The sequence below is a fragment of the Clarias gariepinus genome, chromosome 7 (genome assembly GCF_024256425.1).
Source record: "Clarias gariepinus isolate MV-2021 ecotype Netherlands chromosome 7, CGAR_prim_01v2, whole genome shotgun sequence".
NCBI lineage: Eukaryota > Metazoa > Chordata > Actinopteri > Siluriformes > Clariidae > Clarias > Clarias gariepinus.
In genome coordinates, this window is record NC_071106.1 from 26,360,584 (window position 1) to 26,373,584 (window position 13,001).

The 13,001-nt window shown below is 35.4% G+C and overlaps 1 protein-coding gene across 1 annotated transcript; it reads left to right on the forward strand.

Annotated features, from left to right (window-relative positions):
* The first annotated feature begins 1,470 nt into the window (after positions 1-1,470).
* On the forward strand, positions 1,471-11,691 carry treh (trehalase (brush-border membrane glycoprotein)). Its single transcript, XM_053500676.1, has 15 exons — positions 1,471-1,617; positions 4,333-4,433; positions 4,517-4,664; positions 4,759-4,846; positions 5,413-5,513; positions 5,592-5,684; positions 5,831-5,947; positions 6,081-6,203; positions 6,288-6,337; positions 6,464-6,664; positions 8,122-8,339; positions 9,032-9,143; positions 9,546-9,658; positions 10,717-10,770; positions 11,158-11,691. Exons 1-15 carry the CDS (start codon positions 1,544-1,546, stop codon positions 11,311-11,313), a joined length of 1,749 nt encoding a protein of 582 aa, XP_053356651.1. The 5' UTR covers positions 1,471-1,543; the 3' UTR covers positions 11,314-11,691.
* Positions 11,692-13,001: the final 1,310 nt, after the last annotated feature.

The window sequence follows — 13,001 nt, forward strand, 5'->3', positions numbered from 1 at the left end:
CTGAACGTTTTGCTCGCTCAGTCTGCTTCAGTAGGCTGCATGATCATGGGGAAGACTGCTGACTTGACAGCTGTCCAGAAGACGATCACTGACACCCTGCACAAAAAAAATGTGCACAAGCAACAGGGATGACCGCAGCCTTGAGAGAATTGTGAAACAAAGCCCATTCAAGGGGAAATGGGAGAGATTCACAAGGACTGGACTGCAGTTGTGCTTCAAGAGACTGCACTGACATGGGTATAGGACATGAGCTACAACTGTAGCATTCCCTGTGTCAAGCCACTCTTGAACCACAGACAACATCAGAGGCATCTTACCTGGGCTAAGGACAACAAGGACTGGAGGTGTTGCTCAGTGGGCCAAAGTAAATTTTTCATTTTATTTGGAAATCAAGGTTTCCAGAGTCTGGGGGAAGAGATGAGATGCACAGAATCCAAGTTGCTTGAGGTCCAATGTAAAGTTTGGGGAGCTGTGGCATTTGTCCACTGTGTTTTATCAGGTCCAAGGTCAGCCCAGCTGTCTACAAGGAGGTTTCCAAGCACTTCCTGCTTCCCTCTGCTGAGCAGCTTTATGGAGATGCTAGTTTGATTTTCCTGCCTGTGTTGCCAAAAGTACTAAAATCTGGTTTAAGGATCATGGTATCCTTGTGTTTGATTGCCCAGCAAACTCATCCAACCTAGCCCCATAGAGAATCTATGGGGTATTGAGAAGATGTGAGACACCAGACCCAACAACACAGAAGGGCTGAAGGGCGCTTTCAGAACAACCTGGATTTCTGTAATACCTCAGTAGTGTCACAGACCTCCATGACACACTGCACTGCTGCATTAATTCATGCAAAGGGAGCCCTGACCAAGTATTGAGTGCTCTAATTGTTTATTCTTTCCAATAGTCCAACATTTCTGTGTTAAAAATCTTTTTATTATTGGTGTTTTTGGTCTTAAGTAATATTCTAATTCTGAGATCCCGAATTTGTGGTTTTCATTAGCTGTAAGCCATAATCATCAAAATTAATAAAATAAAATAAATGTATAAAGCTTTGTGTAATGCATCTATATAATATTAACCTTTTGAATAGAATTACTGAAATAAATCAATTTTTAATGATGTTCTACATTTATTCTAAGATTTCCTCTCTCTCTCTCTCTCTCTATATATATATATATATATATATATCCCTTGTGTGTAAATAGATATAGATATATAGATATACACACAAGGCATTTCGGCATAGTGGTTGTTGGATCTCTGATTAAGATTTAAGATTACAAATTCTACTGGTATGTCTTTATTTTTTTGAGGTTCACATGAATTTTGGGAAATATTAAGCACACATACTATTTAAACATAGTGGACATATTCTTTTATTTTAATAAACATGGGGAGTAGTACTTGAGAATATAACCTCTTCTGAGTTATAAAGTCTCTATCTTGTGAGTCATAGATTATTTTAGATAAGCTGGCCTTCGCTACTCCTTGGAGCTGTACAGCAGACACATTTAAAAGGTTTCTTCTCTAGTCGTAAAATTCAAAGTTTAAGAGAATGTTCTGGTTGTGCGGGGGGATCACCTTTATTCTTTTATGTCATGGAGCTGCTCTTCCTCCACCTTGCGATAGGTAAGCTTTTCCTTTTAAGTTTTTACATTTCATATTTTGCACCCCCTTGCCAGGAGGTGCAAAATATGAAATGTGTCACCACTAAATTTTCTATAGTATATAAAAACCATTTTACCCAAAACATACCTAGAGCTTTTGTTAAACGTCTATAGAGCACATGTTTGTTTTGCATTAGTGAGAAAATGTCAAGGTTAATTCTGGGTTCAAAAATTAACAAAGGCCACTTTTTTCTCTTATCATCTTATGGACAAGTTAAGATATTCTTGTACTGAACATAGTTCAAATGTACTGACCATTTCTAGAATTTTTAAACTGCTGGAGTTAAACAAACAAAAAAAGAAACATTATAAATAAAGCTTAAACTTTTTTTGCGAGTACACTCTACTGTACAATTTTTTACTGTAGATTTCTTTTTACATCTTACACATAGGCACAATGTGGCTCAGCAGGCAGACACCTTCCAATGAAAATTTAATATATTATATGAACAAATTATTAGATCAGATAAAAATTTTATTTTTCAGACACAACCATACAAAGTATAATGTGCAATGAAATGCTCTCTCAACAAAAAAAGTAAGGAAAGGGGGTGGGGAAAGAATACAATAAAATTAATAATAATAAGTTAATACAATAAAGGTGGTGTAGTGGTTAGCACTGTCGCCCTGCACCTCCAGGTTCTAGTTCGATTCCCAGCCAGGCTCGATTGCCGTCTCTGTGTGCATGGAGTTTGCATGTTCTCCCCGTGCTTGGTGGGTTTCCCCTTGGGGTACTTTGGTTTCCTTCCACAGTCCAAAGATATGCATGTTAGACTAAATGGCGTTCCAAAATTGCCTGTAGTGTATGTGTGCGTGCCCTGCTATGGATTGGCACCCTGTCCTGCAAAGCTTACTTATAACTCCAAGAGTTTCTACTTAAAGATGCAATCTAGTCTGTTTGAAGGACAAAAGATGCAAACAGGAAATAATAATAGGAAAATTTAATAATAAAAATAAAATTAAACTAAATATAACATTTCCATTAAATAAAAAATTACCATAATTATAAAAAAAAGAATACAGTTGCAAGATAAAATATTACATTACAATGTAAGAAATACAGTATGATAGAGGGAAATGTAGAAGGATAGCTGCTAAAAGCTGATCACCAGACCCGAGAGACCATACTGGACTGTTTTGCTTCCAAAAGTTAGAAAAATATGGTAGTGCTACATTATCCAGAGCTTTGTAGGCTATTAAAATCTTGAACTTAAATGGCACAAAACATTAGTGCAGAGTAAAAAACATTCAGGTGTCTAGCAGTTAGTTCTAGATATCTTTTAATGGAATATGTTTCTTTGAATGGGTCAACACAGTCCAACAGGGGTGGTAAACTGTCTTTATTACTCTGTTTCAAAGGAAGACACATTTGAATATCACCTACATTACAATAAAAAATGACATTCTGTACTTCCTAATAATGGATCCTAACGGCAGTAAGTAAAATAAAAATGACAAAGACATTTAAGTGACTCCATATGTGAAAGCATCTGAGAGGGCTAAAAAGTCAGCAAGCCCAACAGAAAAACTTCTGTCCACCAGGTATGATCTAAACTAGTCCAGGGCAGAACCAGTATTGCCCACACTGTGCTGCAGACAAATTTAATCACTTACAATTTAACTTCTAATGGCTACCTCCAACATGATAATGATAATAACAATTGTAATCCAAGATTATGAGTTCAAAGTCCTTCAATGACCTTCCCATTTATTACATCTGAATCCAGTAGTATACCTTAGGGATGTGGAAGAACCGGAGATTTATGGCAAAGTGCACTTGAAAAATCTGCAAGAATTGCAAAATTTCAAAGAAAGCTTCCAGCATCTTGTGGAAGCCATGTCAAGAATTAGGGCTTGTTTAAAGAGCAATGTGGGCCTCCCTACCGTACATCCTAGTCAAATGTCACCTAGTGCAAGTAATGTTTTTTCCCCCAAATAACAACAAAACCCTTAAAACCTTTATGGTTCACTTTTAAGTCCTATCACATAACAATGAATAATGGACTGTTGACAGCTAACACTTCATGTTGTAAGTGAAGGCAGCTGTTAATGTATTTCCTGTTTGCATTTTTGTCCTCCAAACAGGCTAAAATGCATCTTTAATCTCTTGGAGTTATAAGTGAACTTTGCACCTGCTTTAGACATTGCTGATCACTGTTGTATCAGGGGAGGTGATTTCCCTCTGTTAGGTTAATGCAAACACATCTGAGCTACACAATGTCTCAAGAAAGACTAAATGACCTAGCTATAATTTCCATCAAGCAGAGAGCCTGTAGAATGCTAAACATGGTAGACATAATTTAAGCTCTTGCTGAAGCCAAAACCAGAATGGTTCAGTTTTGAGAAAATGAAGAGCCAATTTTTTATTCTTTTTTTTGTTGTTCAACTCATTATTCTGCAACAGGCAGGCTACCTGGTAGATATACTGTACATGGCACTGATTGACTGGGGGAATCAAAAAATACAGGACAGTATGGTATGGATGTGTAATAGAAAAAACACCAAGTAGAAATCATTGATTATCAAATTTTATATATATATATATATATATATATATATATATATATATATATATATATATATATATATATATATATATATATATACCAAGTAATTGATTGACTATAATCTGTGTGCTGTACTTTGTTATTTGTGTTTCTAAATTAAATTATCTTAGTGAGATCTACTGCACAGGGGAGCTGTTAAGACAGGTACAGATGGCCAAATTATTTGATGACAACAAGGTCTTTGTGGATATGAAATTGATTGCAAAACCTGGTAAGAACACTGCATTGCATTGGTCTTTAACTTTTGATATTCCCTCATTGGCTACTTATGTTCCTTTTTTTTACTCCTTGTAGATACTGTTTTAGATGCCTTCTCCAAACTAACAGAAAGGTTTCCGAATGGGACTGTACCTCTTATAGACATACAAAAATTTGTAAATACATATTTTGTGAATAGTGGGAAAGAGTTTGAGCCATGGAGTCCCCCAGACTGGCATGACAAGTAAGCCCTTTGTTTAAAGTGCAATGGATAGAATTGAAAGTATGTATCTTATTGCTGGAAAGGAAAAAATAATGTGGTTTAAATTTGATTGCAGGCCAAAACTGCTGGCCAAGATATCTGACCCAAAACTTCGTATTTGGGCTGAGAAGTTGCATGGTTTGTGGAAATCACTTGGTCGAAAGGTCTGTCCACTTAAGACAGAATGCCTGAATTACATATTGTGGATCTCAGTTTCTCTTCTCTCTTACTCTCTTACTTGGTAGATCATTAATGATGTTAAGTAATAATGCACTCTTTTGTGTAAATTGTGTGTTTACATGAATGCCAGTAATTTCCAGTGTAGGTATTAAGTAGGTATTAACTTATGATTGCAATATTTATTTATTTAAATGCATTAGATTTTTAATCAGTCTTATAAATGAAAAAATAACATCATGTAACTAAGATTCTAGGCACAATACAGCCAAATAATTTGTTAACAGGAAATAAAGAATATATGTTATCAATTTGATGCATTTGATTCAAGTATACTCACTCACTTACTCACTCATCTTCTATACCGCTTTATCCTGTATTCAGGGTCGCGGGGACCTGGAGCCTATCCCAGGAGGCTTAGGGCACGAGCTGGTGTACACCCTGAACATCGTGCCAATCCATCGCAGATTCAAATATACCTTATGCCAAATTAGTCATTGTTTAAAATATTGATGGTCTTCTGGTTTTCTTCTCTCCTACTCTTTTTTCTCAGGTTACAAATGATGTGAAAGATAATCCTCAAATGTATTCTATGATATACTGCCCATATCCTGGCATTGTACCAGGCGGGCGCTTCACTGAGTTTTACTACTGGTGAGGCAGCCCTGAATACACATACATACTCACACATGAACACCTTTAGTGATCTAATTTTAATTATTCATTTGGCAGGGATTCCTACTGGGTGATAAATGGTCTCATATTATCTGAAATGATGGAAACAGCAAAAGGAATGATCCAAAACTTCCTACATATGGTGGAGAGGTGAACCTTTTCTCACCTATTATATTTTAATATTACCCGAATTGCACAACCTGACACACAAATGATGAATAAGAATGGTTTAACTGACAATGTAAACCAGGCGTTTACTGAATCACATAATATATGATACTGACATAATCATACAGGTATGGTTTTGTACCAAATGGAGGGAGAATTTACTATGAGCGACGCAGTCAACCACCCTTCCTACCTCTAATGGTTGAGAGTTACTACCAGGCCACTAAGGATGTAGAATTTCTCAGGTAAGAGTCTTTTTGCAGTTAATTTCACTAGTAATTTCTCATCTAATGCAATTCTAATATTTAGAGAATTTATAATTCTCATTGTCTCACACAATGTGTGTGTATGTGTGTGTGTGTCTGTTTATGTTATCAGGAAGGCTTTACCATTGTTGGAAAATGAATACAGATTTTGGATGGAGAACCGCTCCATTGATGTGGAAGTGAATAGTGTCAAGCATGTCATGAATCGTTATTATGTACAAGTTGGCCAGCCCAGGTAGTAACTAATGGGGAAAAAACTTAACAAAGGAAACTGCTAATATTCTAAGATAACAGGTAATACACTGTTTGTCCTCTACAGGCCAGAATCTTATACACATGATGCCGAGCTGGCGGAGGGCTTACCTGCTGGTACATCTTCCAATATTAAGCAATTATTACTTATGAAATAGAATAATTTGCTGCTTTTGTATAAAAACATCTAAGAGAGGATATGCTTTTAGAAAGACACTCAATTATTATTAATGCTTTTTTCAGAGGCTCAGGAGAAGCTGTGGACAGAACTGAAAGCAGCAGCTGAGTCTGGTTGGGATTTTTCCTCACGCTGGTACATTAACAACTTGGGCAAAAACAGTGGCTCATTTAGGGACACTAGGACAAGCTACATTGTGCCTGTTGACCTCAATGCCCTTATATGTCGTAATGAGCATGTCCTGGCTAACTTCCACAGAATTCTGGGTAAGAAAGAAAACATTGGCAAACATTAGCAAATCTATACACAGACTAAAGTGTATTTTTCCCCCCAAAACTGTAATTGACTTAATTAAGCACCAACATACCCGCAGTCATATGATTATACTGAATATCTGCATGGCTGTGTTTTGGCCAGGTTCTCACAACTATACAGATTTTTAGTATGACAGTATGATTGTGATTTAGTTTTTTATATATATTTCAATCAATTAAACTTTTATGATCAACTAACTGAAAATTATGACAATATAGACCAAAAATTGAAGCCATGCTCACTGATAGCATACCAGATGGCGAACTAGCTCATAGTGGTGCTCATAGTGATGCATTTGGTGAAATTGGATTTTTCATTTTTATTTTAATTTTCTTCCGAATTTCCATATTTTGTCAAAATTAATTCACAGTTTACCCCAAAACTTTTTTTTTTTTTTACTGTTTACCATGTCTGCAGATGATGTTTATAATTCTGCTGTCGTTCCCTTTTAATTAAGGTCATGTCTACAAGTAGCCGGGCATTTTTAAAAATGGAGATTTTTCTACTTTGATTTTTAAAATAAAACACAAACTACATTTAAAAAATATCTATGTCCACATGAAAAGGCAAAACGCCCTGTGCTGTTAGGAGCGTCCCTAATCAACAGCGGGCTAATCAGAACCCTAGACAAAATGTCATTACTGGTTGCACTTTGTAGAAGTCCGATGGGCCTCATCCAAAACCTGTCTGTGTTGCACTGTTTTGGAAAATCTTTACTTTAGACAGAGTTTTCCCAAAGCTGTTTGCATGTGGACAAAAGGCTAAAACTGCAGATAAAAATCTCAGTTTTAAAAAATACCTGACTATGTGTGGACATGGCCTAAGACTACTGGTAGAATTTTATGTTTGGGACACACATTAGCATGGTTATACTAATTATGAAGGGTTTCACTGCCCAAAAAACATGATAAATAACATTTGTGGATTTTTACTTAACCTGATAAATTAGTTTCTTTGGTTACACAAAGTTGTCTAAAATATCTATCTATCTATCTATCTATCTATCTATCTATCTATCTATCTATCTATCTATCTATCTATCTATCTATCTATCTATCTATCTATCTATCTATGGCAAATTACTAAAATAATTGAGTTCTTTCAGTAGCTATTTATTTTTAGCCATGTAAGAGCCTATGATGCAGGAAATTTTTCTTCTTTTTCTCATTATTATTATTATTATTAGTATTATTATTATTATTATTATTATTATGTTACAAGTATTTTTAAGTAACATATTTTCTGCCAGCATATTCATATATCTGTACTGATTCCAAGTTACCTAATTACAAAATCACTGTATCCATGTTTATCTGTTTACCTACAACCATTTGGTCTTTTTTGTTTTGTTTGCAATCTACCAATATTAATATAGTGGGTAACTTTTGTATGCCTTTGTTCTCTGCAGGTGATGAGGAAAGGGCACTTGTATATGACAATGCAGTCTCTGCCAGGCTGAAGGCTATAGAGAGTGTTTTATGGGATTCAAAGAAGGGAGCATGGTTTGATTATAACTTGTTGAATAGGACCAGGAATTATGCTTTCTATCCCACCAACCTCAGTCCTCTGTGGGCACGATGTTTTTCTCAGCCTGAGATGGGGGATCAGGCTGTACAGTATCTCAGAGTGAGTGGTGTTTTTTTAAACTATGTTTGTTTAAAAGTAGTAATTATGTTATAAAGCAAGTCCTCAGAAATGCAAGTGTTCTTTTTTTTATGTGCAAACCATTATAATATTTTTTATATACCATGCATATAGCTGTATAATTTGTTTAATTGTTTACTTGATTGTGTAAAAATACATTTCAAATGTTATGTGATATAACTTTGTATAGGTATTGCTTATCTATATATGTATTACATAACCAAAATGTGCTACTATAAGGCCACTATAAACTGCAGTATTATAGAAACATAACTAAAAGCAATAATTTAATATGAGAAAAGCAGAATAAAAAATGGCCTGGATGGTTGTGAGACTCCCTCTCTGAATTTGTATCCTAGTCAGCTCTACTGTTTTGTTCATACGGTTAATGCCGGCTAAATTTTCTTCTGAGCATTCTTAGAAATTTGTTTTGCACTGTATTGCAATATGGCTGAATGCTCAGCACAGTCCACTGCACAGAGAACTAGCAGGTGATCAAAATGCAGCTCTGGCCTGATTTTAATATTCATCAGGAAAGCACGACCTAATTGGTGGGTTGCATTGTGTATTTTTGTGCTGAATCTATGACGTTTGTGAACTGGGACAAAAGACATGTAAGCACCTTCCAGATGTGTCTTTTTTATTTACTGTATCCTGTATCTCTCTTTGTGAAGGGGAGTGGTGGCCTGAACTATGCCAATGGTGTTCCCACTTCTCTGAGTCAGAGTGGCCAGCAATGGGACATGCCTAATGCCTGGCCTCCACTTCAGCACATGCTCATAGAAGGTAGGAAACAAATCACACGCACAAACAAACACACACACTCACACACACTGCACACACACACCGCAACTTGATTGCTACCAGTTTGGCTATAAATGAGGCCATGGCACTAAATAGATATTGAGATATTAAAAAATGTAATTCACAAATATCTAGTCAGACTACAAAATCAAAATGTACAAGAATTCTCTTTTTGGATTTTTATCTGCTTTTAACACAGTGTGTCCTGATATGCCAGGACAAAATTTTTACATTTAAGCTTCATGGTTCATTTAATTAGTCACTAACTATGTCCTGCATGTATCTACAGGCTTGTTGGAATAAAATCCAGGCATATTTGATATCTTTTTGAACATTGGGTATAAAACTTAATATAAAATCTCCATCTTTTATTGTTTTTCCCAGGTCTGTCACAGCTTGATTCAGTAGATTCCAAAGATCTTGCCTCTGATTTGGCTCAAAAGTGGATTCAGACAAATTGGCTCGCTTATGATAAATATGATGCCATGTTTGAAAAGGTATTTCCTGTTGTTTTTCTTATAATTATTTCAGCTATATAAATATATAGATTACACTGTCACTGATTAGTTAGACAGAGGTAAAAGTAAACCCATAAGCCTTTATTTGAGGGTGTTCACATCCAGTACACACTGTTACATAATTACTATACACACAATTACAGCACTTTATATATGCCATTTTTAAAGGATTTAAACTCATTTGCGCAACTGTTTATAACAGATAATAGGTCTGCAAAAGCTGTAACTGTCAGTGAAACAAAAGTGGGCTGAACAATCCCCTCACAGTATTAGCAAAAAAATTGGTACATATTTAATACATAAAAGTAGTTTTTAATACATAAAACTAGTACATATTTATATTATTATTATTATTATTATTATTATTAATAATAATAGCAATAATAATAATAATAATAATAATAATAATAGAAAATAATAATAATAGAAAATAATAATAATAATAATAATAGTAATAGAAATAATTAAAATAACAATAATAATAATAATAATAGTAATAGAAATAATTAAAATAACAATAATAATAATAATAATAATAATAATAATAACAATAATAATATTAATGTGATATAAGCTTAAGAAGAAGAAAAGGCGCAGAACACAGAAAGCAAAAGTGGGGTAAAACAAAATAATAATTTTGAACTGTTCAGAACAGTTAAGCAGATCAAGAACGCTTCCGGGGGTCAGAAGTTCTTGAACAGTACTGAGGACAGATGGAGCCAAGTCCTGGAAGAGCCTCACCAGAAAATAAACCAATTGTTTAGTGATGTCTGTGGGTTCCAGATGTCAGGCAGTCATTAACTGCAAAGAATTTGTAATCAAGTATAAAAGAAGACTATAAAATTTTTCACCATTTTTTTTCCTTAAAAAGGGGGTGGGGGATCACATATAAAAAGTGCTGTCATTCCTACACATAAAATTTTAATATCCTTAATTTAAGCTCACAGAGATTTTATTCATACTCCAATATAATGTGCACACAACTGGAACAAACAACATATATACAGTAGCAATGTATTGATGTGTATCTGTTGCAGTATGATGTCAGTGGAGATGGGAAACCCGGAGGAGGTGGTGAATATAAAGTTCAGGTACTGTTCCTGTAATCCTGTTTACATTAATTTTATATGTGAATTATTTAAAAAGTGTACTTTTTAGATTAAATGCTGTATTTCTTTAACAATATAAAAACTTTGCATAATATACAATACACTACATTAATATTATTGTTAAGCAATTTATTTTTCAAATGTCGTCATGGTTTAAAAGGGTCACTAAGATGACTAAGAGCTAAATAAATAAATGTTTTCTTATAAACTGTAAGATTAGGAAGTACACAGTATACATTTTCAGTTTAGCTATAGCCAGAGCACTAAATGTGCATCTAAAATGATGCAGTCAAATTTCCAAATCACATTTTTAAAAACATGTTTTTACAGTAGATCTTGAATCAGTCATGTTTGCACTTGCTTTTACAGCTGGGGTTTGGCTGGACCAATGGTGTTGCTCTACAGCTGCTGGACCAGTATGGGAATAAACTGAGATCTGGAGCAGTGGTTTTAGGTCCCGGGCTTCCGATTGGACTAATTTACTCACTTGTTATTGCCATATTTTTCCATGTTTCATTTTGCTAGTAATTTTTTTTAAGGCTTCTTGGATATTAGGATATTCTATTGAAGTCAATATGCTTGATTATTCTGGATTTCCTGAATAGTCATTGCAAAAGCTTAAAAAGATTATACCATTAACCTAAAAACAGCTATCAATAGACATTTAATCAGACAATTGGCATTTGTAATCATAATAAATTAAACTTATTGTAGATTTTATAGTTCATTTGTATAGACCATTATTGTGACTGGTCAATGGTCACATCCAATAAAGGTATTGCAGAAGAAGATGCCATTGTATATTTCTAGACAACATTTAGTAATTGTAGAGTTATTTGACCAAATATTTCCAAATGTTTTAATAACATTATCAATTAAAGCATTCAACAAAGGAAGAAACTATTAAGTTTTAAGTATGATTATAATAATGCAGCATAATGGTGTAGTGGTTAGCACTGTTTCCTTGCACTCCCAGGGTCCGGGCTCGATTTCCGACCAGGTTTGATTCGCATCTCTGTGTACATGGAGTTTGTCTCCCTGTGGTTTTATGGGTTTTCTCCAGGTACTCTGGTTTCCTCCCACAGTCCAAAGACATGCAGATTAGGCTAATAAGTACTCCCAAATTGTCCGTTGTGTGTGTGTGTGTGTGTGTGCCCTGCGATGGATTGCCACCTCGTCCAGGGTGTACACTGCCTCAAGCCCCAGGTCTCCTGGTATAGGCTCCAAGCCTCCTGCGACCCTGAATCTAGGATAAAGCAGTATAGACAATGAGAAAGTGAGTGAGTGAGTATGATCATAATTTCTAATTCTAATCCCCTCGTTTCTTACTGGTATAAGCAACATCCGTGCACGCACGTTACTATAACACTGTGACCACGTGTGTGTGTGTGTGTGTGTGTGTGTGTGTGTGTGTGTGTGTGTGTGAAACAGATTTTATTTTGTGTTTGTAAGAGTGTTTGTACAGCGCGCGTGTGCTCACTAATGGAATCACTGCTGTAAAGTAAGAAAAAAAAATGAACAAGCACGTTACCTTTGAAAAGAATCGCGACAGAGCAGAGTTTCTGTGTACGGCAAAGAGCATGTCTGTGTCTATGTGTGTGCAAAACTGGGAGGTCTGTAAGGGCGAGTGTGTGTGTGTGTGTGTGTGTGTGTGACACTGCGCTCCTTCACACTCTCTCTCTCTCTCTCTCTCTCTCGCCTTTACAGCCCCCCTCCCAACCCCTCCGCCTACCGGCTTCACACACACATAGACACACACACTCTCTGCCTTACACAAAAACTCCGCTCTGTCGCGATTTCTTTTCAAGGTTATGTGCAGGTTCATTTGTTAGTATTTTTTTTACTTTACAGCAGTGATTCCGTTAGTATGCGCTCGTGCAAGTGTGGTTAGCGATGTTCCTTGTTAATTTTTTCCGATAAAACAGTCTCTCCATTAATGTGTGTTTGTGTGTGCACGCACATTACACACAGCGCCTGCGTGCACAAACGGAAACACTTATTTGTCGGGATTTATTTGACTTTTTTGAAAGGTAAAGTGCAGGTTAATTTGTTTTATTTTTACTTTGTATTTTGTAGTAATTATTTTTATATATTTATTTTTTGGGCTTTAGAATGAATAATTTGAGTTTTCATTATTTCTTATGGGAAAATTAAATTTGGTTTACGAGTGTTTTGGAATACAAGCCTGCTTCCGGAATGAATTATGCTCATAC

Coding starts and splice junctions, on each gene's coding strand:
- treh (XM_053500676.1), top strand. CDS start 1,544: ATGTTCTGGTTGTGCGGGGGGATCACCTTTATTCTTTTATGTCATGGA. Junction 4,434..4,516: donor GAAATTGATTGCAAAACCTG/GTAAGAACACTG, acceptor TACTCCTTGTAG/ATACTGTTTTAGATGCCTTC. Junction 9,659..10,716: donor ATGATGCCATGTTTGAAAAG/GTATTTCCTGTT, acceptor TATCTGTTGCAG/TATGATGTCAGTGGAGATGG.